Source organism: Sebastes fasciatus, chromosome 13 (assembly GCF_043250625.1).
Source record: "Sebastes fasciatus isolate fSebFas1 chromosome 13, fSebFas1.pri, whole genome shotgun sequence".
Lineage (NCBI taxonomy): Eukaryota > Metazoa > Chordata > Actinopteri > Perciformes > Sebastidae > Sebastes > Sebastes fasciatus.
Window position 1 is genome coordinate 26,787,246 of NC_133807.1, and position 27,910 is coordinate 26,815,155.

General features: G+C 41.6%; 2 protein-coding genes across 3 annotated transcripts in view; both read left to right on the plus strand.

The window, feature by feature from the left end:
- The first annotated feature begins 787 nt into the window (after positions 1-787).
- Positions 788-5,972, plus strand: LOC141781064 (uncharacterized). Of its 2 annotated transcripts, none has more exons than XM_074656575.1 (3): positions 788-1,375; positions 2,170-2,287; positions 3,693-5,972. In XM_074656575.1, the coding sequence occupies exons 1-3, from the start codon at positions 1,359-1,361 to the stop codon at positions 3,909-3,911; spliced, it is 354 nt and encodes a 117-aa protein (XP_074512676.1). In that variant the 5' UTR covers positions 788-1,358; the 3' UTR covers positions 3,912-5,972. The 2 variants fall into 2 exon arrangements, with proteins under 2 accessions (XP_074512676.1, XP_074512675.1); XM_074656574.1 differs by lacking the exon at positions 788-1,375 and adding an exon at positions 1,646-1,999.
- A 7,475-nt stretch (positions 5,973-13,447) lies between these two features.
- The window catches only part of bahcc1a (BAH domain and coiled-coil containing 1a), a 104,018-nt gene continuing 89,555 nt past the window's right edge, over positions 13,448-27,910 (plus strand). Inside the window, exon 1 of the mRNA XM_074656579.1 lies at positions 13,448-13,729. The gene's annotated coding sequence lies outside the window, so the exon portion shown is untranslated. The remainder of the gene's footprint in view (positions 13,730-27,910) is intronic.

Consider the following 27,910-nt stretch of genomic DNA (forward strand, 5'->3'; position numbering starts at 1 on the left):
TTTGATTTGCACCCTGACTGACAGCCAGCCACCCCCACACCTCTCAAGCGCACACACACAGTCACATGATATTGATCTTGCCCAGTTATGTTGGCTTTTTTAAAGTTTTATTTATTTATTTATTTATTTATTTATATATATATATATTTATTTTATTTGTTTATTTATTTTTCTTTCTTTATTTTTTTTCTTTCTTTAATTTATTTTTCTCTCCCTTTTGTTTTATCCATATTTCATTTTATTTTATTTTGTTATGATGAAAAGGAAGAAAAAGGAAAAAAAGGAAGAAAAAAAGGAAAAATATATATGTATATATATATATATAAAACAAGAAAAAAAAGAAAAAATATATATGTATATATATATATATATATATATAAATAAAAAAAATAAAAATAAAAAAAGGGAAAATATATATGTATATATATATATACATATATATATATATAAATACAAAAAACAAGAAAAAAGGAAATATATATATATATATATAAAAAAGAAAAACAAATATATATATAAAGAAAAACTCCTCAACTGGCTGGGCATGGGCCATGTTGCCTCAGCACCAACTGGGCTCCTCCTCCTTCCTCTATGGATAGAAAAGGGCATAAACCCTGAACTATCAAACCAGGCTCACGCATTTACGATACGATACGAATCATCATCGTGACTATCGCGCTCTCTACACTTTACATCTTTGACATCACAACAGAAAACTCGACTCTTGATTCTCAAACTAGCATAACATAATAACATTTATTTCCGACAGCACGTAAAAGCACCATCTCTAGTCTTCGCGCATGCGCAGTAGCATGTAAACACAACTGTCGCGGTTGGCTGTGGTTGTTTAGCTTTATGGCTTTCACTGTTACTAGGTTGAACTAAAACAGCTGTACTTTCACTCGGACTCTGGTAGAGATTGTTAAATAGTTATCAAAGGAAACTCTGCTATTTATCTGCAGTGTTTGAGGTGGTCTGATAGTTTATTAAGAGCTAAGTAAGAAGGTGTAGCTGGTTAGCAGGGACGTTAGCTTGTAAGCTAGCATTAGTGACTGGCTGTTTTTAACTAGCCTAGTTCACCCGAGTCTTTATGCTAATTAACAGACAGTTACGTTACGTTGTTAAGTGTCTGTGTAGTTAGTTATATTAGGGTTTAGTGTTAGCCAAAATGTCTAATAGTATCACATGAATATTCAACATAATCAGCAAGCCAGGCGAGGTTCGTTAGCTCACTAACTCAGGTAGTGAGAGATACTGTAGGCCATCATCGACTGACACAGGAAACTAGCTCCATCTGGTCGGTCTGGTAACAACAAAACACAAAGGAAACTCATCTGAGATTGATTCAGTGTCATCATATGTTGACTGAAAACAGGTGAGTGAGGCCTACAGGACATTATGTAACGCTGGATGATGAGGTATAGCTCGTAACATATGTAGTATGTTGCTTAATTTGTGTGTACTTATGATCCTCAGTTTATTTGTACTACATATAAACTGAAGACAATTGTTCTTTATGCTGATATAATTGATTTAAATAAGGTCATTGTATAACATTTGTCTTGTATAACAGCAGAGGGCTGGGGGGCTGGGTGGGAGATGGTGAGCAAGCTGTGTGTATCTGTGTATTTGCAGTGTATGTTTGTTATGTAATGCTGTCTTTTAATGCTGCATCTCAAGGGGCTATCCTATTCTTTCAATAAATCCTTTTCATAGTACTGTGTTAACTACTTGCAGCAGCCATTTAAAACATGTTGATCACAGGGGTGTGTAACAAATCATAGGATTTGCATTGGTTACAGCAATGATATACAGTATATGTGTGATGGCATATATACTGTATGCAGGGAATCAATTTAGCACCTGCCAAATAACAGGATAAATGTTAGGCCATCGACTGACAGGAAACTAGCTCAATCTGGTCGGTCTGGTAACAACAAAACACAAAGGAAACTAATCCGAGATTGATTTAGTGTCATCATATGTTGACTGAAAACAGGTGAGTGAGGCCTACAGGACATTATGTAACGCTGGATGATGACATGTAGCTCCAAACACATGTTGTAGTATTGTGTTAACTACTTGCAGAAATGTTCAGTGACCTGCTACAGTGGCAGGTGAGGAAAAAGGTTAATTTCAGACCCTGACTGTATGTATGTTCCCAAACAGGAAACGGCAGCGCAGCTGTGGTGATGAGGAGAATGGCCACCTGGTGCCTCAAGCCAAACGGCAGAGCAGAGCTCATCCTCTCTCCCCTGAGCCAGGCCGGGATGCCTGGGACTCTGAGGTACAAACAGCTGTCAAGGGAAATAAAATTGTAATGATGAAACTGTAAAGATGCTGGGCAAACAGTTGTCCTTCACTAACCTTTCAGTAGCAGTAGTTTTTGGTAGATGTTGACACTTGAAAAGAAAAAAAGATGAATTGTCACCTTTTATTAGTTGGTGATCACAATGAGCTCACAAAGAAATGTGTAGTTATGAGAATTATTAGATCTCAGGTGTCAAATGGGGAACAATAGCATTAAAAATTGTACCTTAATATTACCCCATCTGTTTTAACTACTTTTCACTGTCTGATCGGGTAAAGACTAGGGGTGTAAATCACTACTTTCATCACAATACAGTATTATATCGTTGCTTTGGACAACAATACAATATTTACTGATATTATAAAGTCTCCCACAATACTATTTCGATTCAATTCAGGGGCATGCGATCGATAAGAGACGATATTTTCATTTCAGAATTTATAAACCCCTTGAGATGCACCATCTCATTTTCAAGGGGGTCCTCAGGCAAAAAACATACAAGTTAAAAAACATTTAAGCACATTAATAATATTAATAATAATGATAATTAATTAAACAGAAACATAAACTCAACAACAAAACGATCAACAAGGACATACACATAAAAGCTCTCCCTCCATCCCATCCCAAACCACACCGCACCACACCTTCGCGGCGCAGCTGGCTGACATGTTCTTCTGTCTGTCTCCATCTCCCCCGTTTCAGTGCCGCTGCCAGACTACTGTACACACACGCACCTCTACACACAACAAATAGCGATATCCGTCTGAGAATAACTGATAATAATTCATGTTGAATATGAATAATGAATAATGTTGTGGGCATAAACAAACTGATCAAGATGGGCAAACGCACCAGAGTTCTGTTGAACTGCACCAAACTGGTTAGGGGACGGCATGAAATCACCCTTATTTCTAATTTACAGTTATGCAGTAAAGCTTGTGCAGAGAGATAGTTTACGGAGCTCGCAGAGAGCCGCAGAGACGCGCACCTCCTGAAAACGACAACCTTATTCATTCTAGATACAGAAGCTCCTCCTCCTCATCCAATTCTTTCATCCAGCCATAGAGTTGTGTTTGGCCAAACTTATCAAAGACCGTCTGACAAAGGATTTGAAAATAAAAATAAATTGCATGCTACGTACAATCCACCGCAGTACTATGTAAGCCTGGCGTGCGTTAGAGGTGCCCTCACAGAACGCATAGGCATAGACGCTGAGGCGTCATGGCTAATGAGGCCTTTCTGATGTCTAGTTTTGGCATGTATCACCCCAAAGCATTTCAGTTGTGATGCCTTTAATTTATCTAGACAAAACAACCACGGATGTTGACGTTCATATCCAGCTATCACACAGCTAATGTTGATGACATCTGCATTTCAGTCATCCAGCGAGAGCAGCAGCAGCATCAGCAGTCCTGAACATGCGGCTGGCAGCTGTAGCAGTCAGTGCGCTGTGGGCCCCTGCAGCCCCTTCAGCTTCGGTGACTCCTCAGAACTGGCCGGCCGTATGAGCTTGGTGTCCTACCTGCAGATCAACCGCATCCTGAAGCACGCCCACTTCCAGAGCCTGCAGAGCCGATGTCAGCTCAGAGACACATGACGACCTGATGTCTCCCTCTGTCAGCCACCAGAGGACGGAGAGTCCCTGAGGCACCACATGCTGATTCACTTCACTCAGCTCTTCCCATCCATCTCCAGTTACTGCGGTGTCTCGCAGCTCTACATATCTGTGGATGGAGACCAGCTCCTGGTCAGGTATCTGGAGGGGGTCCATCATTCAAATAAATCAAACGTGATAATCATTTTAGCAATAATAACTGTGTGATCAACTTAAACATTTTTTTTTGTGATCCGCTTGATTTCTGACCAGTCTGGTTTACATGCTGCTCTCGGAGCCTTATTGTGACTGAGTGATGATGGTGAATCCCTGTGTTTTTGTCTTAAATGTTGTATGAAAACAGTGCTACTGGAGCTGCAGAAATGGCACCAAACACAATTTTAGGCCGGTCAGTGTGACTCGTTTAGTCTCCTCGTAGGGAACTTGGGTTGTATAATGCTGAATCTGATGTCTGTGTAAGTACACAGACCAGTCTCAGGGAGGATTTGCACTTGTCTCGGACTGCTCATTTGCTTTCATATTCACACGGGGACCGCTTTACAGGGACCTGTAGAAGCCATGGGTGTCAACTTGGCCAAGGAGGTTAGGTTTTCTCTCCTTATTTTGTTAGTTTATAGAGCATTTAGATTTCAGTTAAATTTAGTGGAGTGTCAGGCCATGGAATAAACGATTGGTTTTAGCGCAGTTTGCAATTTTTAAACGACTTCACAACTCTGCAAAATGGGGAATTTTGAACACGTTTGCTAATTTTCTGCACTGAATTGGGTAAAAAAATATGGCGCTTTTATCCCATATTGAACGATTAGTACAGTACGTTTATTGTTCCTGATGCAGATTCAAATTGTATAGTTGATTATTAAAATATTGTGTAGCTTTGGCAGTGGTTTGCACAGGTGTTGTTTTATTTTCTCCTGATCATGGACTAGAATAATTGATCTCGACATAACCCATCCCGTCTTCTCATGATCATTAAATAATAACACTGTAGACGACAGCTACAACATGGGAATAATCGTCTGTAATCAAATGTCACTGCTCATATTTGACATCAGAATTTAACACCTTTTATTATTCTAAACTGATGCAACTACAACCAAAGAGAGAGTCCATATAATATCACTATGAAATGGTGCACCTGTGGTTGTCAGCAGTTACGTAACGACATAATGACCTCGGATACGAAGCAATTTCGGGTAGAGATTGCGCTACGTGTATGGATTATAGATGATTATAACATCTGGCATGTCTTTTCTAATAATCATGAGAATACTGATTGATTTATGTAAAAATTGATCATGATAACAAAGCTGACTATGTTGAGATCATGAGAGAATCATTTAGAAGATTATTATGAGATCAGGTCAGATAGATTGAAGATTTAACGTTATTTTGTTTTCTTGTGATCATGGAAAAATGTAGTGATCACAGCATTACCAGCTTTGTTTTCTCCATGACCACAAAGTGAAAACGAAAAACAGTGATTACACCCATGAACCCTACAACTTTGCTTTAGACTTTTTTTGACTGTATGGAGTGCTGTTTGATGTGGCGTTTGAGCATGTAGGAAAACGTAGTTCTTTCTGTCCGGAGGGGGGGGATACAGTACAGCCTTTAGGAACAAAAAGACATTCCCTCAGGCTTAGTTTGCAATATATTACTGAAGCCACTAAAATGCTGTTTTTGATTGCAGACGAGCCTTTCTGCCTGTGCACTACCATTCGATGGTTGCTGTATGTGTGTGTGTCCCTGTGCACTGAACATCCAGGTACAAGCACTGACCATAAGGCTGTGCGTCTCTCCTTTTTCTTAAAGCGGGATTGGTGTCATTGACTCATCCCAGGAGGAAGCTCAGCTGTTTTACTTTTATTTTTCTGAGACTGGTGCGTCAGAAATGAAGCATTTTGAAGATGTGGTTTATTTTTTTTCAATGATATATTTTTTGTATTTAGTATTGTACATGACATTAGCCCTGCCATTGACTCTTTTTTTTTTCTTGTAAATACCCCTGCATTTAAAAAATAAAAATTAATGTTTTTGAACAAAGGCTTTTTTTTTGTACAATTCTTTTCTTTAAAGGTACAGCATGCAGGATTTGGCGCCATCATGGTTGCAGATCAACACATTCTCACTCCAGACTCTCAAATAACGCCGCTTGGTCAATCTCAATATGTTGAATCGTAACCCCTGGTTCATGTATTGTATCGCCAGATTCTTGCCAATACACAGCCCTAGACCAGGGGTGGTGTATCAATATACGCTCATTACATGCATAGTGTCCTTTCAAAATAAACTTCTGTTTTTACAGGAACTAACAAAACCACTTTGTTAAGGTTAGGAAATGGTCATAATTGATGTTAACTTCAAACTGTTGCTAAAGGGTGCCTCAGCGCGTCAGTTTCTGATCCCAGTGGGCACTGACCAAACTGGTATTTGACGAGTTGGGACTAGTGAGAACGGGTTGTGCAGATCGCACCCTACTGAGTACCCCTCACTCTTCCCTTTCCAGGACTGCCAAGTGTAAAACTGTGGTAACGGCGTTCACCTCGCTCAGAGGCCAACCTTACCATAATAACACTACATTTCTGCCAATAGATCCCCCGAAATATTACACACTGTTCCTTTAAAAATGACAAAATGAATGTGTAACGTGGTGATGCTGGAAGGATCTGGGTCTATTCATAATGTTCCTCTGTGAGAAAATGCCTATTAGCTTTTTATGCTATGTGCTGTATGTGCAAACAGGAATTCCCTCCATCCCCTCATCCTCCCTTTTTCCTCCAAATGGCCAGTAATGAATGACTCCCCATGCATCGAGACCATCATTAATGAGATATGACCTGTGTCTAAGCGCGGAGCAGTGAAAGGTTTCTTTAATTAGCACACTACATGTCCTTGTCTTGTCACAGACACAGTAACAGATTACATACATTAATGCACCACACGTAACCACGGTTACCTTGCCGGGCACTGTGGGTCCTCATTACTCGCCTACTTTGATTCCCTCGCTCCACCTCTACTAAGTTAGAGATGACGAATGAGCCAATGATAATTCAGGATTAGCAATCTTCCTGCGTCGCAGCAACGTAGCTCTTTTCTTGTCTCAGGTGCGTGCCTTCTCATTATCTTGAAACATGCAGTACAGCAGCACATAGAGAGGGACAATTAATGAGTCGTAAGTGAACCTTTCATCTTGGCTTCTTCTGCGATATGCGTCTTTTGAGCGGCCTTTTGTATCTTGAAGCAAACATCACATTAGAGTCGAGCAAGTTTTGTGTAATTAAGGAGAGGATGTAATTAGCGGCATCTTGGATAAATATTGTCTCAGTGAAAACCCAAATTTTATTATCACATATTAAAGAAATAATTTACCCCAAAATGCAAATTCAATTAATACCCTATTACGCTTTTTAAAGGGGAAATATCATGCTTATTTCCAAGTGCATACTTGTGTTTTGGGTGTCTACTTTTAGCATTTTAAGATCCCCTCCCAAAAAAGACCAGCCTGATCTGATTGACCAAGAAACACAGAACTTTTAACCAGGAGACCCGTGTTCCAGGCCGGTGTTTTGTAAGTTACTAGTGACGTTTGTGACTTGTTTTCAGTAATTGTGTTGTTGTTTCCGTACGTATTTTACTTAGTTTACGTACTCGTTTTAAGCCCAACTATGACGTTTTTCTTAAGCCTAAGTGGTTTTGTTGCCTAAACCTAACTGCGAACGTTTGCACGGTATACAAATGACACGCGAAAAGGCTAAAATGCATACTCCTGACACGCGGAATGTCATGTAATGTGCTATTTATACGCCTTCCCGTGAGAGCGGGTTGATTTGACATGAAGGGGAGCCAAACCTGAATGGCTTGTTGAATCACATGTTTTGTGATGTGGGTAAGGCACTTAGTTTGTGGGTTGGTAGGAACTCCAGATACCCAAATGTATGTGCACAAGCACTGAAAAAGTGAGTTTTTCATGATATGTTCCCTTTAAACTATTATAGTGCTCTGGTAACATACACACACTGCAGTAGAGATCAGTGTTTACAACACTTTACTAGAAAAAGACATGTGGATGCATCATGTCATTCAGGGTGAAGGGTTGATGAGTAGATGCACAAAATAACTAAAATGTCTGGCACCACTTCATTTTACAGGTTCGTTACATTTCATGGTAATTATGTGATAATTAGCAAGTAACCTGTTTGAAATTTATTTGGAATTACTGCCAAATTACCACAATATTTACCTCAAAATTTATCGAAAAATTTAATAATTAGATGCTTAAATAGCATATAATGGTTAAAATAGGGCCCTTAGGCTTGAGAAGCAGGTGTGCGATGCTCTTCACCGGATGTGGAAAACCAAAACTAAACCACAAATCTCACTATTGTGTGACTTAATCTCTACACAAATGTAACCTGGTAGCTAATCTCATGATTCAGGGATTTTTTTTAAAGAAATTTCAAATTGAGTTATTTGCTAATAAATTAAATGTATTATTAAATATATTAAATAAATGATTAGCTATTTGGAAATAGTGGAATATAATTATTAAATAATGTTTATAATAAAATAATTTTCGATACATTTTCAGGTAAATATTGGGGTAATTAAATAGGTTACCTGCTAGTTAACACCGCAGACCTGTAAAATGAAGTGTTACCGAATGTCTTCATTTAAACAGGACAAAGTGCAACAAAAAAAAAGTAAAAGATACAAGCACAGTATTGTTAAGCATAAATACTCCCATTGTGTATTTTGTGAACAGCAGATGTTCAGAGTCCAGATGTTCATGAAAGCAGCAGTAGAGGGCAGCACACTCTGAGTGTTAGCTGGACACAAATCGTATCCCTCGCGGTCTCTGCATCTCATGAAGCCTGGGGGATTCTACAACAGGGTCAAAACGTGTGGGCTACGTAGAAGATATTTATCTTTAATCTGTTTTCACACACACATACACACACACACGCGCACGCACACACACACACACACACACACACACACACACACACACACTGTCCTTTCCGGGCAGCACGCAGATATGAAGGTGGGCGGTGATGAATGGCTCATATCAGTTGAGTGGAGAGGCAGGAGAGAGTTAAATGAACTGTCCTTGTTCTGGGGTCTATGTATGCGCATACATTGTTATATTTTTACCGTGGCCAGCGGAAAAAATCTGGGTTAGTCTCTGGTTTCCTTTTCTTTTTTGTCCTCTCTCTGCTGAGATTCTCATCTCTCCTCAAAGGCAAAAGCACAGTGAACATCAGCTACACACAACAAACACAGACAGGCAGACAAACTACTGTATGTTTTAGATTTATCAGTGTCTGGTTCACCTTCAGCTTCCAGACTTTGGAGAACAAAACTGGTCACAGGACAGTCCTTCAAGAAGATGCTTTGGTATATTCAAAATATGAAATATGTCAGAGTAAAAGTGAGCTGAAGCTGACCTGGTCACCCTTGCCTCTCTTTGCCAGACTTTGGCTGAAGCGTATTTGGGCAGCTGTTGCCTAGCATGAGATGGCGATTGGGTTGGCATCAAGTATACAGCTTTACCTCGCCAGCCAACGCAAACATCTGCTTTGCCTCCCCACCACCATATCGCCCCAACATCAAACAACAAAGCTCGCCTGCGCCGCTGCCCCCACGGCCATCCGAAGAATTAATGACCCACCGAGCACATTAGCGGTGCCCTATTGCCCCGGCCTGGCTGGAGCGGGGAATAGGGAACGCCGTGGCAGGCGAACAAGGAGAGGGAAGGGTTAGTGAGTCGGGATGATGGAGTACTTTACAGGTCAGGAATTAAGACGGATAGATTTTCAGTTGATATTGGGGATGTTTACCGCATTTATGAAAGTCTTTTTTTCATCTTTTTGCAGCCATGTTGACAGATTAAACAAGTACTGGATTAGTGGATTTCATACAGTATTATTAGAGATTCTGGATTTGTGATTGTGTTTTCTGTGAAAGTACAGTATTATTTTCTATATTTGGCGCTAGTGGCAGAGCAGGCCAGTTGACTCAAGTTGAGGACAGAGGTTATTAAAGGAGCAGTGTGGAGCGTTTAGGGGGATCTATTTGCAGAAATGGAATATAATATTAATAAGGTTTTCTTTAGTGTATAATCACCGTCGTGTTTTCGTTACCTTAGAATGAGCGGGTCCCCTTTCCACGGAGCCAGCCGCCATGTTTGTACAGTAGCCCAGAACGGACAAACCTCTGTGTTAACTTTTCGATGTACTTTCCAACCTTGAGACCTCAAACATAGGGAGGATTTCAAAACCAAAGTGGTGGTCAGGGGGAGAAAAATTTGAGTTTCAGAGACTGTTTCCTGCACTTAAAGAATGTAAATTGCAAAATAATAAGTACACTGCAACAGCATTTTTTGTTAAAAAGGCCTACTTTTAATTTTACTTTGGATTCTCAGGAAAGGAAACGGAATAATTCGCCCCTCTGGCGTGAACTTGTTTGAATCTCTGGTATAAACTAGGCTACTAATCATCAGTTTTCATTCATTCATTCATTTTTTGCTTCAGCTTGAGTATTCCTTTCTCTTAGTACTCTCCATTTCCATCTCTTGTCTTTCACTCACTGAAGGTCCTTTCAGACACAATGTGACAACGTCACCACTGCGCTCTAAAACCCGTTATTTCCAATGGCTTGCGCCGCACCACTATGGCTTTACTGTGATGCTGTGATGTGTGGCGAGTGCAGCTCAAACCACGCCACGGTGTCGCGAGCAGCTCTCCTCCACCGGGAAAAGACACTTGGTGTAGCTCTATTGCCATGTGGATGGAAACAGTAGGGCTTATACACACTGCACAAAAACAGGTTGGGATAACGAAAACGATAAAAAGGTGCAAAGAATTGCCATAAATCGGGAGAAATGCAGGAGAATTGTGACCCCGGGAGGAAACCGGGAGAGGGCAATGGAAAACGTGAGTCTCCCAGAAAAATCGTGAGGGTTGGCAAGTATTGTACGCCGGAAGTAGGGGGACCAAGGAGCCATTGGCCCCCCACTTTACGGCCCTGTCTCACTATCTCTTTAAGATCGTTAATCACTGTATCCCTGCAAATGCCCCATATATTCCAACACGGTAAAATACTTTTCAATCATTCCCGTCCACCCTGTGCATGTCTAGACTGGAGGGTGTCAGAAGTGTTTTTTACTCAGATATGCTCTCATTTTGATCTGTGCAGCAGCTGTCTGCACGGCTCCGTCTCAGCTGTGTCCCACGTAATCGCAACCTGAACTGAAGCATTTATTTACGCTTCAAGTCTATTTTTTCCGACAAAATGTGTGTAAACGCGAGTAAAAAACAGAATGACTGTTGGAGTCGGGCTCATTTCCTACTCTTTCGGACTTGGGTTGGGTTCGTAGAGGCCATTCACATTTTCACGTCAGCCACCGTAGTTCTCCTACACGCTTGGCACATTGGAGAAGTTTAAATTGTAATCTGCAACCTCACCACTAGATGTCACTAAATCCTACACACACTGCTCTTTTAACCTAGTGGCAGAGCAAGCCAGTTCACTCAAATTGAGGATAGAGGTTGTTAAAATACTAAATGTATGGCTACGAAGGCACAGCACTCAGACTGTAATGACCTGCTCTTGAGTAAAAACAAAAACAGAAGAGGATCTTCTTCCTTATCTTCTACAAACCGGCCTACGCTGCTCCTGTGAGTGCTCATTCGTTCCCCAACTGTTGCTGTCCGGGTGTGGAGAGGAGGACTGGGTTATCTCACTGACTCTAGCCTAAACATGCAGCTGAGAAACAGTCTGCGTTTCCTAAGAAAAAGAAAGCAAACACTCTCTATAGAGCTGTCTGCCGTTTTAAAGCTCTGAACGGACTGAACAGAAAAGTAAGATAACCAACAGGCTCGGCATGCTTGGGGTCAGTGTCTCCGGTTCCACTTTATGGCCTCCCTATTCAATTTCACACAATGCGCTCCAGAGACAATGTACAGTAGACTGTTTTCATTGCACAGCGAAGTTACAGTCAAGGCCCCGATCAATCATAATAAATGTTCACCCCCAGCACACAGAAATAAAGGCTGTGAGCGAGCTTCTCGTCCCACATGCAGCCCACAACCGTTCCTCCTTTTATGGCTGCTCGTGAGAATATTCCCACACCCTGTCTTGTATTTGTAAAACGTGATGTTTACGTGGTTCAGTTTTGCCCTGCTCAGCTGTCAACACTCACAGGCTTTCAAACCCTGAGAGTGCCGGAGAGAAGACGTGCAATAGTTTAGAGAGAGTCGGCGCTAAGTGGGACTGTTTAGGGTTGGCTGGGTAGAGCATGCACTCAGCGCACCGCCGTATAGACCGCTGTTTTCTAAATGGCCCCTATTAACTGAATGGGAATAGGCTGCACTCAGGCCCGTGTTGTTAGCTCAGAGAGGACAGGCTACATGGCTCACGCAGCCTGGTGTCGTCTCCACACGGCTGACCTGCCACACAGGCATGTTTCATCACCAGAGGACTGATATGGCGCCGCTCACAGCCACCGAGGTGCAATTTGTTGCATTTTGGACTATAACTGTCAGGAAGAGATATACCCTCACTTAAATGGCCGCCCATAATCTGCCCCTCTCCCTGTATTATCCTAATTGAACCCACGGGCGGCCAACGCCATCAATAGCTGAGCTCATCTGCAAATTAATAAAACATGGGCCCTCACCAAATCTATGCTTGGGATGAAGCTACTTAGACACACTAAAGGACTGAGTGTTTGTGATTTTCAAAAGAAATGGAGGCACAGTAAAATCATTTTCATCGGTGATGAGTTCTTATGGCTCCCGCGGTCCCAACAAGCTCCTTCCTCCTTCCTTTTCGTAATGGAGGCGCTTATTAAAACCATCAAACGACATTTACCCAAACATGTTCTTGCAATCTACGCTACAACGCAGTGATGTTTGGCCACAGGGCGTTGAGGTGCAACAGGTGATCGCCGAGCAGGATGTTTTTTCTCCTCACTGCTGACTATTGTGAATCCACGTACTCCTCGGTCGGGACTTAGACACGCTGGCACCGTCAACAAGTGCCACATCAGCACATGTACAGGGGGGCTTTTGACTCTGTGTTTATTTTGACTGTCTGGACTGACGCCCAGCGTGATGTGGGAGTCGATGAGAGAGCTGGTCATCATAATAAGCCTAGATCTTAATAACAACAAATCCTGGAGGACACTAAAAAAGCAGCCAGAGGTTATTAAAGACATCTATCATGTCTGTTGGGCTAGCAGTCACTCAGTCACCATCCCTTCCTCCTCCTCCTCCTCTTGCTATTGATGATCGCTCCTCTGTTAAACATGAAACCAAGGCCGTGGCGACCAAACTTTCTCCTTCTCTTCTCCTCTCCCACACGGCCCTCTCTCGTTTTGTTTTCACACATACAAAAAAAAACGAAGGCAGACTTTCAAAGACAGCAACCTCCTACTGTTCCTCCAAAAGGAAGGCCAAGCCCAGAGTGGCATCACACTCCGAGGGAAGGCGGGACTCCTCCAATATCAACACGACGTACCTGGCCTTGAGTGCACCTCAAAGCTTTTGGTCTGCTCATGGGGCTTATTTTACAACGCAGCCAGTGTGCACTGATGAAAAAAAAAAAGAGAAACGCTCGGGACATAAAGAAAGGAATGCTGTAAAAGCTGGAAGGCCATGACAACTTGATGAGCCATCAAGATCGACTGTGAACAACCCAGAAACATGGAGAGAAAAGGCTGACATCACAGAGCTCGGGTATACGGAGTCATGGATAATATGGACAAAATAGAAAAACAAACTGACTCTCCAAAGAAAACAGTGAGTAATCCTTGGACGGAGTATTGTTTGGGCATGCACATGATTGTTGAAACACCTCGATGCCACAGCGAATGATGGTACTTGTCTATGCTGGACCAGTTACAAAGTGTGGGGTGTAAAAACATGAGTAATCATCAAACCAGAAGTTCCCATGAACAATATCCACAAAGACGAGCCTTTCCATCCACAGAGCCTTTATGGTTGAGCTTTAATAGCGCGCACAAAAAAAAGAAGAAAATTGAAAACATTTTGAGAGCGATTCTCATTTCTTCAAAAGACACAGGCTGCTTAAGGCGTTATATATATGACACAAAAAGGCTGTTGGATCTGTACGTGAAGTGGAGTTGGAATAAGTGCATTTACACAAATGCTGTGGTTATATTTAATTTTACTGGCACTGTGAGTATGTTTGTATTTTATGAGACTTTATTCAACTAGATTTCAAAGGAAAATATTGCACCTTTAAAGGAACAGTGTGTAACATTTCGGTGGATCTATTAGCAGAAATGGAATATAATATTCATAACTATGCTTTCATAAGTGTATAATCAGAGTCATTGTATTTTCGTTAGCTTAGAATGAGACGTTCATATCTACATAGGATCCTCACGGAGTCCGCCATGTTGCTCCGCCATGTTTCTACAGTAGCCCAGAACGGACAAACCAAACACAGAGTGCTAAACTGTGGTACCACCAGCCGCCGTCTGACTTCAGTTGCGCCAAAGTAGTGTTATTAAGGTAAGGATGGCCTCTGGGCGAGGTGAAGGGCGTTACCACGGTTTTGCACTCGGCAGCTCACGTTACCGCAGTCTTGGAAAGGGAGGAGTGAGCAGAGGGTTACTCGTTTGGTTGCAATATGCAACCACACCACTAGATGCTGCCGAAGCCTACACACTGTCCGTTTAAATGGGAAGTCCACTGATTTTACACGTGAAATTCAGATGAATCATCATGAGAAGTACAACTCAGCCTGTAACAGTTGTATAATGTCTTCTGTGGCTCCGGAGGGAGCTTTCCAAAGTTCGAAAAAATAACCCTGATGATATAATCCTGCTTAAATCTTTCACCATTTAAAAATAATAAAAGAAATGTGTCTCTTCTGAGTCCCCCAACGTTATGGAAGTGCAATAGAAAATAGCTGGAATAGCACTTTAAAGGTGCTCTATACAATATCCAGAGCATCAATATAGGAGCAAACAACTATTTGCTATGTAAAGATATAGAGTAATGTCTACCTGAGCAGAGAATGAAGTCGCTCTCCCTCTGTGTTTGTTGTAATCCGAGTTTCTCCCGGCTATGTGCGTGCTCTTAGTGCATGTTTGTGCATGTGAGCGTGCCCCACTGTCTAGCTCTCATACGGCAGTTACAGCTGATAACGTCGTCTCAACCGACGAACGTCATCGCGGAAGCATATAGCGCTCACCATGTTGAGAGCCATGCGGAGGCAATAGAAATGCTCCCAATCTCAAATTTAGCACCTTTAAAGTAACTGGAGACTGGAGACGTGGGGAAACAGCTAGCTTGACTCTGTCCAACGGTGACAAAATCTGCCTCCCAGAACCTCTAAATCTTTCACTTTATATCTTGTTGGTTTAATACCTATAAAAATGTTTTGCCATTTTATGGTGAGGTTATGTGCCAGACTATTTCTTGGCTGGGACCGGTAACTTTCTGCATGGAGGTGTTTGCCTGGCAACTACTCAGAGCCAAGAAACAGTTAATACAACAATTCATAAAACAGCAGGTTGAATTGACATTTTTATGTTTCATTTTTTTGTTACGGATTAAATAAAACATCATTTAGAAAGCTTTAGAGATGCTGGTAGGCAGACAGGCTATCTGTTCCCCCCTGTGCTATCTAACGCTCATTTGCCTGAAAGGATATTATGTGATATGATGACAGGATGCATTGTTGGAGTTGAGACTATCTGAGGCTGTATGAAGCAGTTTGACCACCTACATTAAAATACTCCCTACAGCTTTTGTGCATTAATATTTTACCTCTCTGAAAGGGCCCATTTGTCACAAAGCAGTAGATGTTACATTTGATACCTGAGGAGTAGATTTTACTGCTGATACTTAACATCTTTAGTCATCTGCATTGTCACTACAAATGTCATTTTTAGGGCCGCATTGGAGTCTGGAAACAATGCCAAAAAAGGAAACCTAACACATTTATTTCACCAACTAAGTGTGGCCTTCTGAACAGTATCATGTATTGGGCTGTCTGCTTCTATTTAATGATTTACTCCCTCCAAACTTCAGTGGAAACATAATATTTTACATCCCTTTGAATGTCTTGTGTAGTGCAGCAGAGCGTAATGTCTACTTTCATTACCAGAACGGGACTTTTTGAAAGAGTAAACCTTGGAGTTTACCCAGACAGTCTTGTTGAAATTTTGCTGTGTTGATTAACTTTAAAAAAAAAAAAAAAAGAAGTCACTCACTGTCATTGTCACTACCCATAAAAAGTGGAGCCCAAAGGACATTAAGTGGAGGATTTATGGCCGCCATATATTTGAGTGGAGGGCTGCTAAACCTTGTGAAGTCTCTCTTGGCGCTGTAAGGTTTTGCTTTCTCTGTCTCGCTCTGTTGGTTTTTTCCCTGTTGCTTCAGAGTGCCTACAATTTCCCTCTCTTTATTTTCATTGGCATTTAAAGAGCTCGGCGCTCTGTTGAATGTACTCATTCAATGGTGAGCTTTTCAACACACACACACACACACACACAAACACATTAGGACACACACGCATGCACACACACAAAGAAAGCAGCCGCGAAACATGCAGAGAGAGTAGACCCTGACTCTGCTGCTCAATGCCACAGGATGCTGGAACCCAGCAAGTTTCAAACGTACACCAGGTCTGAAAGCATTTCTCTCCGTCTCTGCTCGTCATTGTCGGGGGGCATTAATTGATTGGCTTGGTTTCTATTCCCTTTTGTGAAGTGGCTTTAGTCCTGGCTTTATGAAGGTTGCTGAAATCCATTCAGACCATTCTCTTTGCCTGGTGGAGCACGGCACAGCGGTGGAGCAGCCGCTGTCTCCACCTTTATTGGTGGAAATCGCCCTTGCACATTTTAATCTGCCGTCTCCTGGGGTCTCATAACACTTTTATGGCTTTATATGTCTCATCAGGTTTTATATTCTAGGATCATACAAAAAAATGACTTTCCTTTTTTTATTTTTTTGGTCTCTTTTTTTCAGCTTTTCAGTCACCCTAATGACAGAAATGACTACAGTAACGTTAACTGTGTAAGCTGTTTTGTTGCCTCCTTGATGCAGAGTACAGAGCCTCTATGTTATTATTTTATTACCTTCATAAAATATAGGCACAACGTAACTCTCGGCTACAACTGCCCATGGCACATTGATCAAACGAATCCAAACAAAACAGTTTTCTAACTTCAAAAATTACCTCAAAATAGAGATTGAAGAGGATAGCTAGTGTAATTTAGAGACATGTTCATCATGTTCTTTATTTATTGTGACAAGCATCCCAATTGAAACCGGTGATAAAATGATGAAATGTGCATTTATGTCACCGTGTCGGTGTAACGTTAGATTCCTAGTACACTAACGTTAGCTTGATAGCAAACCGTAGCTTAAGCTTAGCGGTGAAGAAGAAAAGTGGCCACCTCGGCGTGGCTTTTCAGCCCTTGAAACCAGTGGGAAACTCTCGGGTCTGAGAAGTGAAGCCAATGCTGAAGTGCCTTAAACTTGCATTCTCTCTAATAGCCAGCAGGGGGCGACTCCTCTGGTTGCAAAAAGAAGTCAGATTGTATAGAAGTCTATGAGAAGATGAGCCTACTTCTCACTTGATTTATTACCTCAGTAAACATTGTAAACATGAGTTTATGGTCTCAATCGCTAGTTTCAAGTCTTCTTCAATACAGCATGATGTTCATTTAGTAAATTATGGTTCCATTTAGAGTCAAATAGACTGTAAAACAGGGGATGCTTTAGGGCGTGGCTACCTTGTGATTGAAAGGTCGCTACCACGGCGTTGTCCGGTCTGGGAGTTGTCCGTGTTTTTGTCCAACAACTTTAACCCTTTCACAGTGTGATTTCAGTTCATGAAAGTTAATTATAACATTTTTGGTTGCCTGAAAATGTCTTATTGATGTTTGGTTGTACTTAGCTCCACCCTCTCATGTCACTTCTGGTTGCAAAAAAACCAAGATGGCGACGGCCAAAATGTCAAAACCAAGGCTTCAAAAACGGCAGTCCACAAGCCAATGGGTGACACATGGTGACTAAGTCCACTTCTTATATACAGTCTATGTCATGCACGTTGATCTGACAAAACAGTGCTTGTATGACGTTACATTCCTAGTTAGCTAACGTTATCTATCAAGAAAACCGTAGCTTTAGCTTATCAGTCAAGAAGTAAAATGACCACCTCGGCGTGGCTTTTCAGCCCTTGAAACTCCTTCAGCTGACTCCAACGAGAAAACACTGAACCAATGTTCACCCTGGTCTTTTGCGCCTCCTTTTGTCGCTTAGCACTTGGGATTGGCACCGGAGTGAAGCCGGGCGCTTACCGTCAACCCTCAGCCATTTATCCGTTTTTTTCCCACACTAACTTTCAACTTGACAAGCTTTACTTTTATTCAGCACCTTTCTAAAAGCTCTGTGGGTTTGTTATTTTTTTTTTAAATTTAAGAAATGTTTTCATCGATATAACCGTTAAGTTTATTAGATATTTCCGGCCAAATGAATGAACATATGAGCCTTGAATGCTACCGTGTGTGTGTGTGTGTGTGTGTGTGTGTGTGTGTGCGTGTGTGTGTGTGTGTGTGTGTGTGTGTGTGTGTGTGTGTGTGTGTGTGTGTGTGTGTGTGTGTTTGTGTGTCAGTATATGGAATAGAGTCAGTCTTCAGGATATAATTGACCACACATGAGATCAAAGTGTGTTTGTGCAGCAGAATTTTATGATCGGCTTTTTTTTAATGCAGAAGTGTGACAAGATGCTTTAAGTCTGTGTACACACTCCAAACTATGTTCCAGTAATTAAACGTTGAGCTGTTTTTCCTCCCATAAAACCGCCAACATTCACCTCGAGGCGATCGAGGATCTACAATAATCCTGACGGGGGGGTAATTGGAGAGGTAGGTGTATAAGAATCAAATCATCAAAAATAGTGACATTACTCAATTTGACTTGTGTAAGCTGCAGCTTTCAAAAGACACACATACACACACACAGTAACATGCAGATGGTCTTATATCCACATCTGGCGACAGCTGGAGTTGTGAGCACATCTGTTCCGTATAGGTGGAAACAGAGAGGGGTTGCTGCTGCTTTAATACTGACCTTCTCTTGAATATGTTCACTTTTTCGATATGCTGTTGTACCACAGCGGCCAAAATCCAACAGCAGCAGGGTTCTCTTAATATGTTCCCCCTATTCAGACAGAACGGTATCAAGCTCGCTCAAGGGGAACAAATGCCTGCCCAAATCACATCGTTTACACTCTCATACACACCGTTTCCCCTCCTCCTTTGTGTTCTCGCTTCTGCGATTTCACTGACTTTCCTCCTTTTGTTCTTCTACTTCTTAATTCGCTCTCTACTTTCCCTCCTTCTTGTGTCCACATATTATCAAGGCAGCTGGTGAATCGCCTTGAACTGCTTTGTTCTGTGGACCACAGACCGATATAAGCTCTGTCTGTGTGGGAGACACACGCCAAGTCATCATTTCTACAGCTGCAAGGGTTTGTGGTCATTTTGTTGACCCTGTTCTGACCTTCCGAAACCACCTCTGCATCTCAGTAGAACACAGTGCCGGCTTAAGGCATAGGCCATGTAGGCGGTCGCCTTGAGTGCCACCTCCTGGGGGCGCTGGTCGCCCTCTAAAAAAAAAAAAATAGTTAAAAGATAAAAATAAGAAAATGCCGTTGGGCGCTCTTCCTCTTTTTCTGCATTGAGACAAATGAACAGATAAATAAAGAAAGAAATATAATTTTCACCCCTATAACTCTAGTGAAACTGACTTTTGAGCCAACAATATCAGGAACCAATTGTTTATTTATGAAAATCTATCCATCCATCCATTATCTGACCCCTATTCAGGGTCGCTGGAGCTGATCCCAGCTGACATTGGGCGAAGGCAGGGTACACCCTTGACAAGTCGTCAGACTATCACAGGGCTGACACATAGAGACAGACAACCAGACAGACACAGTTTAAGTTCTGTCTTAAAACCACTGTGACGTCTGATGTGTGTTGCGGTTTACGGGGTGCCTATAGGGCACCAAAACGACTAGAGCATACTTGCCAACACTCCCGATTTTCCCGGGAGACTCCTGTTTTTCCACCCGGTGTCGCAATTCTCCCATATTTCTCCTGTTTTAAGACACGTTTTCACACCTTTTTTTTTTTCCTTTTCGTTATCTCAACCTGTTTGTGGCGCTGTACAGCGTGTATAAGCCCTACTGTTTCCACCCGGACAATAATACAGCTACACCAAAATGTCGTTTCCCAACGGAGAAGAGCTGCTCGCAAGCCGTTAGAAGTAACGGGTTTCAGAGCGCAGTGGTGCTGTTTCCACGTTGTGTCTGAAAGGAGCTTCAGTGAGTCAGAGACAAGAGAGAGAAATGGAGAGTACTAAGAGAAATAAATACTCTAGCAGGGGCAAAAAAAATAATAAAAACTGGTGAATATTAGTTTATACCAGAGATTCACACAAGTTCTCGCCACAGGGGCGAAATATTTAGTTTTCTTTCCTGAGTACTTTCAGTGTACTTATTAATTTGCTATTTTTATTCTTTAAAAGTCACCAGAATGCAGGAAACAATGTTTCTGAAACTATATTTTTTCTTGGGGACGACCCCCTGACCCCCCGCTTTGGTTTACAAATCCTTCTTCTCCGTGGACTAGAGCCGGCCCTGGTTTAACAGATATATTTCTGTAATCTTTATTAGGCCATTTCAGGTGGCAAAATGGATTGAAAAGATGCACCGAATTTGAAATTTGAAATACAGCCCGAGACACGTGGCCTGTCTCTTACTCATTTCATTTCACTCTCCCATTCTTCTTTCTGGAGATCCATGAGACCTATTTCCTTTCTCCTCCATCACCTTCTGCTTCTCTACATCTTACTTTTTACTTGCCCCATTTTGCAATCAATCTGCTGTTCATCTTATCTAATGAGCTCATTAGGGTGTCTTAAGCAATGGTGATTGATAATAATGGCTTAGAAATGTCCCATTGATTCACTTCTATATCGGGCCTGTAAAGTAAAGGCTGTCTGCGTTGAACTCACGGGTCAACTGAACCCTCTCTCCTGTCTGTCGGCCATATCTAGTCCTTTTGTTATCAACCCCCCCTGCTCAAATTCATGACGAGTGAAGCCGGTTTAGTACGTCTGCTCGGCCCGGTAATAAACATTTCTGTAACAAAAGTGTGAAAATGCATTACCGCTTAGAGGATACGTCAATGACTCCTTTGCTGCGTTTTTTCCCTTCTAACAGGCTTAAATAAATCCTGCCATATTTCACATGTTTACAGAGACCGGTGAGTGAAACCGAATGTTAACAGTAGACATCATATTATTCCAGCCAATCAAAACAAAGGAGACGTGTTACAGTTGGTCAGCTTGCTGGAAGTCTTTAATTTTTTACGGCGGGGCTTCTTAACAGCCATGACTGATGGAGCCATTTGACTTTTAAAGCTGTAAGAGCTACTGTTTGTGATGCAGGCGAAGTTTGCGAGGCCACTGGCAATATGTCTGAGGATATACTACAGCTTTTATGTATGCTGTTTGTGTGAAGGAGGATGGAAAAAGAAAGAGAGAAAGAGGTGGGGGGGTGCTAATGATAATTTGGAAGGGGGTGTGTGTGACAGAATTTGCACCCACACGAGAGCACAGTCAGCATGCAAGCTCAAATCACTTCAATAGTTTCACATCAACCAATTTAATGGCACAATCCCGGGCCAGTGAAGTTTTTATTCCAAATCCTGTCCATAATCTAATAGCCTTTGAAAGTCTGCCACTTCCCCCTGGCTGACAGGTTGTGCATTTGGATCTAATTGAATCCATTTACATCCTGCACAAATGGAAAGCACATGGAGGCCTACCCACCTGGTTCTGATCAGCTACTGAGTTGGGAGAACCACGCTCTTCGGAGTGCGCCTGATGCCAGCAGGGGATACGCTGCGGAGCGGAGTGAGAGGGAGAGAGAACACCTTTTGATATTACTCTTGGCTCTAATTTAATTCAGTCTGAGTTGAGTTACCTCTTCACATTTCCGCTTTATTCCTATCTGTCTGGCATACGGTGGTCTTTTTCCAGTTGTGTGGTTATATTTAACCACAAGGGGGAGTCCAGCAATATACCAAGTCATATCACTGTGTCTGCTAATGTGGACCTGCCAGCATCCATCTACTGTACAACAGGGAGGAGTTAGGCTTTAAAATTTAGAGTTCAGGTGGGACATCTGGGCCAGATCTTTTTCTGATTTAATGTTAGATGGAATATTAATGCACACCACATGTAAGTCGCACAAAAACTTCACAGGGAGGTTGTGCAAAATACTGTAACATCTAATAAAATAATCAAGCAAATTAATTCCTTAATTAACATTTCACATGCCGCTACAAAGGTGTGAAATATTAGATTGAGGCTAATTAGCAGCATTTGTCAGTGAATGAGATTTGACAATAGTTTTCAAAGCAACGTGAGGCGACTGACAACTGGCAACTAAATGATCTGAACCCAAACTGTGTCTGTAAAAAAATATTAAAAATAGGCTATTGAATATTCAAACCCTTGGGTGTATGACAAACACTATTCCTGACAAACGGCATCAACAGAAATAAAAAGTGGACAGTGATGAATGTTGCTAGTGATTAGCAAATTAATATTATACACCAGCAATGTTTATTTAGTTAGTTGAACGTTACGGTCTCTTTTCATAAAAGGAATAGTTTGATATTTTGGGAGGTGCTTATTCGCTTTCTTGCAGAGAGTTACAGGATGCAACTATAGTGGGCAACCTCCGGGTCTGAAAAGTGAAGCCAATGCTGAAGTGCCTTAAACTTGCTTTCTTTCTAATCGCCAGCAGGGGGCGACTCCTCTGGTTGCAAAATGAAGTCTGATTGTATAGAAGTGAGAAAATGAGCCTACTTCTCACTTGATTTATTACCTCAGTAAACATTGTAAACATGAGTCTATGGTCTCAATCGCTAGTTTCAAGTCTTCTTCAATACAACATGATGTTTATTTTGTAAATTATGGTCCCATTTAGAGTCAAATAGACCATAAAGCAGGGTATTCTTTAGGGCGGGGCTACCATGTGATTGACAGGTCGCTACCACGGCGATGTCCGGTCTGGGAGTTGTCTACGTTTTCGTCTTATGACTTTAACCCTTTCACACAATGTGAATGAAAGTTAATCGTAACATTTTGATCCCCTAAAAACATCTTATTCGGTTCGGTTCGGTTGTACTTAGCTCCACCCTTTCATGTCACTTCTGTTGCAAAAAAACAAGATCGCGACGGCCAAAATACTGATCTCGAAGCATCAAAACAACAGTCCACAAACCAGTGAGTGACGTCACGGTGACTACGTCCACTTCGATCATTGTCATGTCTGTAATGTAAATATGAGGCTAAAGCCAGCTAGCTAGCTTAGGACAAAGACTGGAAACCATAAAACACAACTTGTCATTTTTATGCTTCTGTATTTGTGAGGATTAAACAAACAAGATATGATGTTTTAGCAATGAGCTTTAGAGGTGCTGGTTAGCAGATTCTGTGACCTTTGGACAGGGCCAGGCTAGCTGTTTCCCCGTTTCCAGTCTTTGTGCTAAGTTAAGCTAACCAGCTGCTTCATATTTACCGTACGAGATAGGTATTGATCTTCTCATGTAATTCCCAGCAAGAAAATGAATAAGGGCATTTCTCAGCATTATTCTTATTTTTAGTTTTTACATTATTTTAATACAGTATGTTGTCTTTGTGGTACAGTTGTAGTCTCATGAATTCTTGCAGGTGGTGTGTCCACATCGTGAGTAAAGTGTTCCTGTGTGCTGGTGGGTAATGGCATGTGGAAAGTTGTGTTTTTGAGGATTTATCTGAATATATACCAGAATACACAGTCCAGACATTGTACGTGGCCTACATTCATGAGTCTCTGCAATTATGGTTAATGGGGGCAGTGGGTAACATCATGACCTTCATCAGGTCCCCCCTCGTGGTCCATCCCAGCCCCGCCTAACAACACATCTGGTTTGACCATCTCCAACCCAAACCCCTGCCAGCCACCCCCGCCTGCACCTCATCAATCCTCTGTGTCATCATTGCCACACTCCTGGCTATCGCCAAAGTAAGCCATGACACGAAGACGTGAAAATGATGAATGGACTTTTCCGGACAGGAAGCGGCGATGGTTGAAGAGACACCCCACCCTCACTACGATCCATTTTTCACTTTCTTTCCTCTGCCACGTCTCTCTGTTGTCTGTCCTTCTCAAGTCAATAGGAGCCAAGTGATCATGTTCCACAAATATAGCCCTCCAAAATCTGTGGTTGCATTTTTTTTGATGTTCTCGAGAAAGTTGAGTCCTTACAATGTCTTCGAATGACCAACCTTTTCCTGAAATAAGTCCCGCTGAGGAGCTGAAGAAACTGAAGAAGCTTTGACTGAATAAAACAACACATTCTCATCCCAACTTGTCACATACCACCGCTTTGTCACGCCCCTTAGCGTCACTTTAGATTGAGGCAACAAAACCACTAGCCTATAGTTAGGTTTAGAAAACAACTACATGGTTTGGCTTAAAACTACATTTGTAAAGTGAAAACAAAACTGTACGTTGTGAACACGGGATGCGAATAAACAGCTGATTGTAACGCCAAAGTGAAACTTAACGCACGGGATAATTCAGAAGGTAATTTTTGTATTTCATCCATCTGCATCCCACCTTTTTCCAGTTTTGACTATAGATGTATATACGTAGATACCGCATTGGTCACTTCATGCCGTTGCTGGGATACGTCAGCGTCGCCGCCATATTGGGGAGGTCAGGGCTGGCCTGTAAGCCCATACAGTACAAGTGAACAGGGGAGCTGCCGTTTTTCTGGATAAAAAGCACTATAACATTTACATTTTTACAACCAATTTCAATGAGTTGTTTTCATATTCAAGGATTTATGATCTACAAGGAGTAGAAAAGGAAAGTTTTGTCTCAAGCTACTTAAAATAAGCTACTCAATAGCTACTCAATACTAGGCTGTAATCGCTGATAGATGCTCAAAAGAGTGTGTATCAATGTTAGCTAAGCTTTACATTACATGAACTGAATTACTTATGTGGTGGAAAATAATTCATTTTGCTGAGAGTTAACGTTACTGTTCCAAACCCAAGATATGACATCAGCTTTATTGTTTGCGATATCAGACGCATGTCGTAAATTTCAAGTTTTAAACACAATATTATGTTAGACATGAAGATCTATAAGCTAACGTTAGCTACGGTCGAGGATTAGCTAACAATAACAAACGCTAGCTAGCTCTTATCTGATGACCAACGGAAGCAAATGTTTTGTAAAGATGTTACTTAAACTGTAACCTAATGTTGATGATGTACGACTTTTTAATATCATATCAACAGACAGACCGGTCGGTGATCCATGAACCAGAAGCAGTAACGTTACTAAACCGTTTTTCACCAATTTTTATTTTTTTTTGTGGTTGGAATCTAACCTACAATACTCCATGTAGATTATAAACGCTTGAATATAAAAACGACTCATTGAAATCGGTTGACAAATGTAAATGTTATAATGCTTTTTATCCAGAAAAACGACAGCTCCCTAGTTCACTTGTATGTGTTTACAGGCCATTCCTGACCTCCCCACTATGGCGGTGACGTTAACATACAATCCAAAGGCCAATGCAGCATCTACGTGTATATATATATATATATATATATATATATATATATATGTGGTTTTCACAATCAAAAACAATTCAGTTTTCTCTCTGTTTACACAATTCGATCTGCGACTACTTTAGTCCTCGCAACCACAAGAGTTGCAGTGAACCCTGGAACGTCTGTGTACTGTCCATTGTTGTGTCTGCCTACCCATAACACGTCCATTCACTGCTGGACAATACTGTCCATTAACTATTATACGACTTGCTGTAGTTTTTCTGCTTGTTGATGTGAACAGAAGTCCCACTGTGTTCCACGACAGACATAATCAATCTTGATCTCCATAACTATCGGTTACAACTTCTGTCCCAACACACATGTGTATAGTCCCAGAAGAGTTTCTCATAATGGCTCATGACTGAGATATTCATCTGAAACTTTGGTCAGACATGGTCATTACCTTTATAGATTGTAGTAATTTTCTCCGTCATATGTCATATGATTTTAATGTTTCAGGGTGTGTCAGGGTGTATGTTAAGGCATATGTTTTCGAACAGAGCCGGCTCTTAAAATCCCTCCATAGTCATCGCTTGCATTTTGCCCTTATGAACTCTAGCTTCCAATATCAGACCAAAGAAACACTCCCTTGTTTCTGTGCTCCCTCGGGGCAAAGTGGTAGTAGATATTTAAGGGATTTAAGCCTCCTTTGTTTAGGGGACTAAAGCCACTCCTTCCCTTTAGCCCCCTAAAGCACAGTATATCACTGAGCTTCATCATCTATGTTTTGTTTCCATCAAAGAAGTGATGAATAAAACATCCACTGAAAGTTAAAGTTTTCTTGAGACCATTTGTTTTCCGAGCCCTTCAAAAAAATAATTCTCCATGGAATTGCACAGTTTGTCTGACATCAATTATTTCATATAAGACAAACTGCTCTCGTTAAACCCGCAACACACAACAGGACAGATGTGCATATTCACTAAAAAGACTTAAAACTGCAGGTTAAACACAAGAAGTATTTCAGTCATGTTGAAGACACATATAGAAACCTATTCCTCCATATTCAGTGATTCTCTTTCATGTAATTTGATTAGTGGACCAGCTCTCTCTCATTTACTATTACCGAGAAGAAAAAACAATTAAGCTATACATGTTCGCTATCAAGGAGACAAGGCACCCATGCACAGGCACACCAATGGATAAAACACACTCACACACACACGCACACAAGTCTCATTTAATCCTTTATGATGCGCCTGGAATTTGTAATGATTTTAATTAGGAAAGGTGCAATAGGAGTCTACTCCGTGGCAATGCTGACACTCCAGGGTGCCCGGAGCCAATTAAAAATATGTGCTGATCAAACAGCCTGCCCTCGCCATGCTCGACTATCCCCGGAGCCTCAGCTCGCTGCAGAGGGACGGCCAAGCTCAGGGCCTCCTGCTCCCACCGAACAGGGCTGCAGAGGAGCCGGCGGAGCTCCAGTCTACGCCCTGAGATCTGGTTCAAGGCTCAGCTTCTCCCATTAGCTGCATGCTACACGGCGGAGCAACCAGCAGCCCCATAAGAGGAATCCTTCACTCACAATCAAACGTCTGTGAGAAAATGTCACACACCCATTTTGATCTCCACAGAGATCCTTTTTTTTTCTCCCCACAAGGGAACCAGCCCAATTTCCCCCTCACACTCTGAGTGAGGACGCCACATTAAATTAGAATTATATGACGATTTAGAGTGACAATTAAGCCTGGTATTAATTACACTCAATTCCTTTTGTTTCTAGCAATCCCTGCGATGTTGCCAGACCCAGGGGTGCCCAAAATAGATAAATTAAAATTAAAATATTTTTCCAAATGTTAATATTCTTGAGGAACTCTCCATCTCTGTCGTATCCTTTCCCCCCCTCCTCCCTCTGTGAAGTCCCTCCTCTCTCTATCATTAGGCATCTCTGTCCCTGGTGATTAATGATACTAATGAGCATGTGCAGCCATTCACTCTGCCACTCATTACTCTATCCTCTGGCCGAGGCCATGTGTCACGCCCTCCGGAGAGCAGGAGAACATGGCTCCCTGGTCATATTCAGCCACAACAATAATATTAACTTCTATCTTTTGCAGTATCTGTGTCAAAGGGGCAAGTGGCGCGCTGGCACACATGTACCGTATGTGCAAAGCAGGCATATGCAGAAACATACTTATACTTTCATTTTGAGCAATAAAAAAATATATATATTTCTGGAAAAAAAATCACAATGAAAAAGAAATGATATAGAACAAGATGCATGGCACAGATTAATAATAAGTA

What these genes read in the sequence shown, in the direction of transcription:
- LOC141781064 (XM_074656575.1), top strand. An exon ending in GGGATGCCTGGGACTCTGAG is followed by an intron (nt 2,288 to 3,692) that starts GTACAAACAGCT and finishes TCTGCATTTCAG; the next exon opens with TCATCCAGCGAGAGCAGCAG.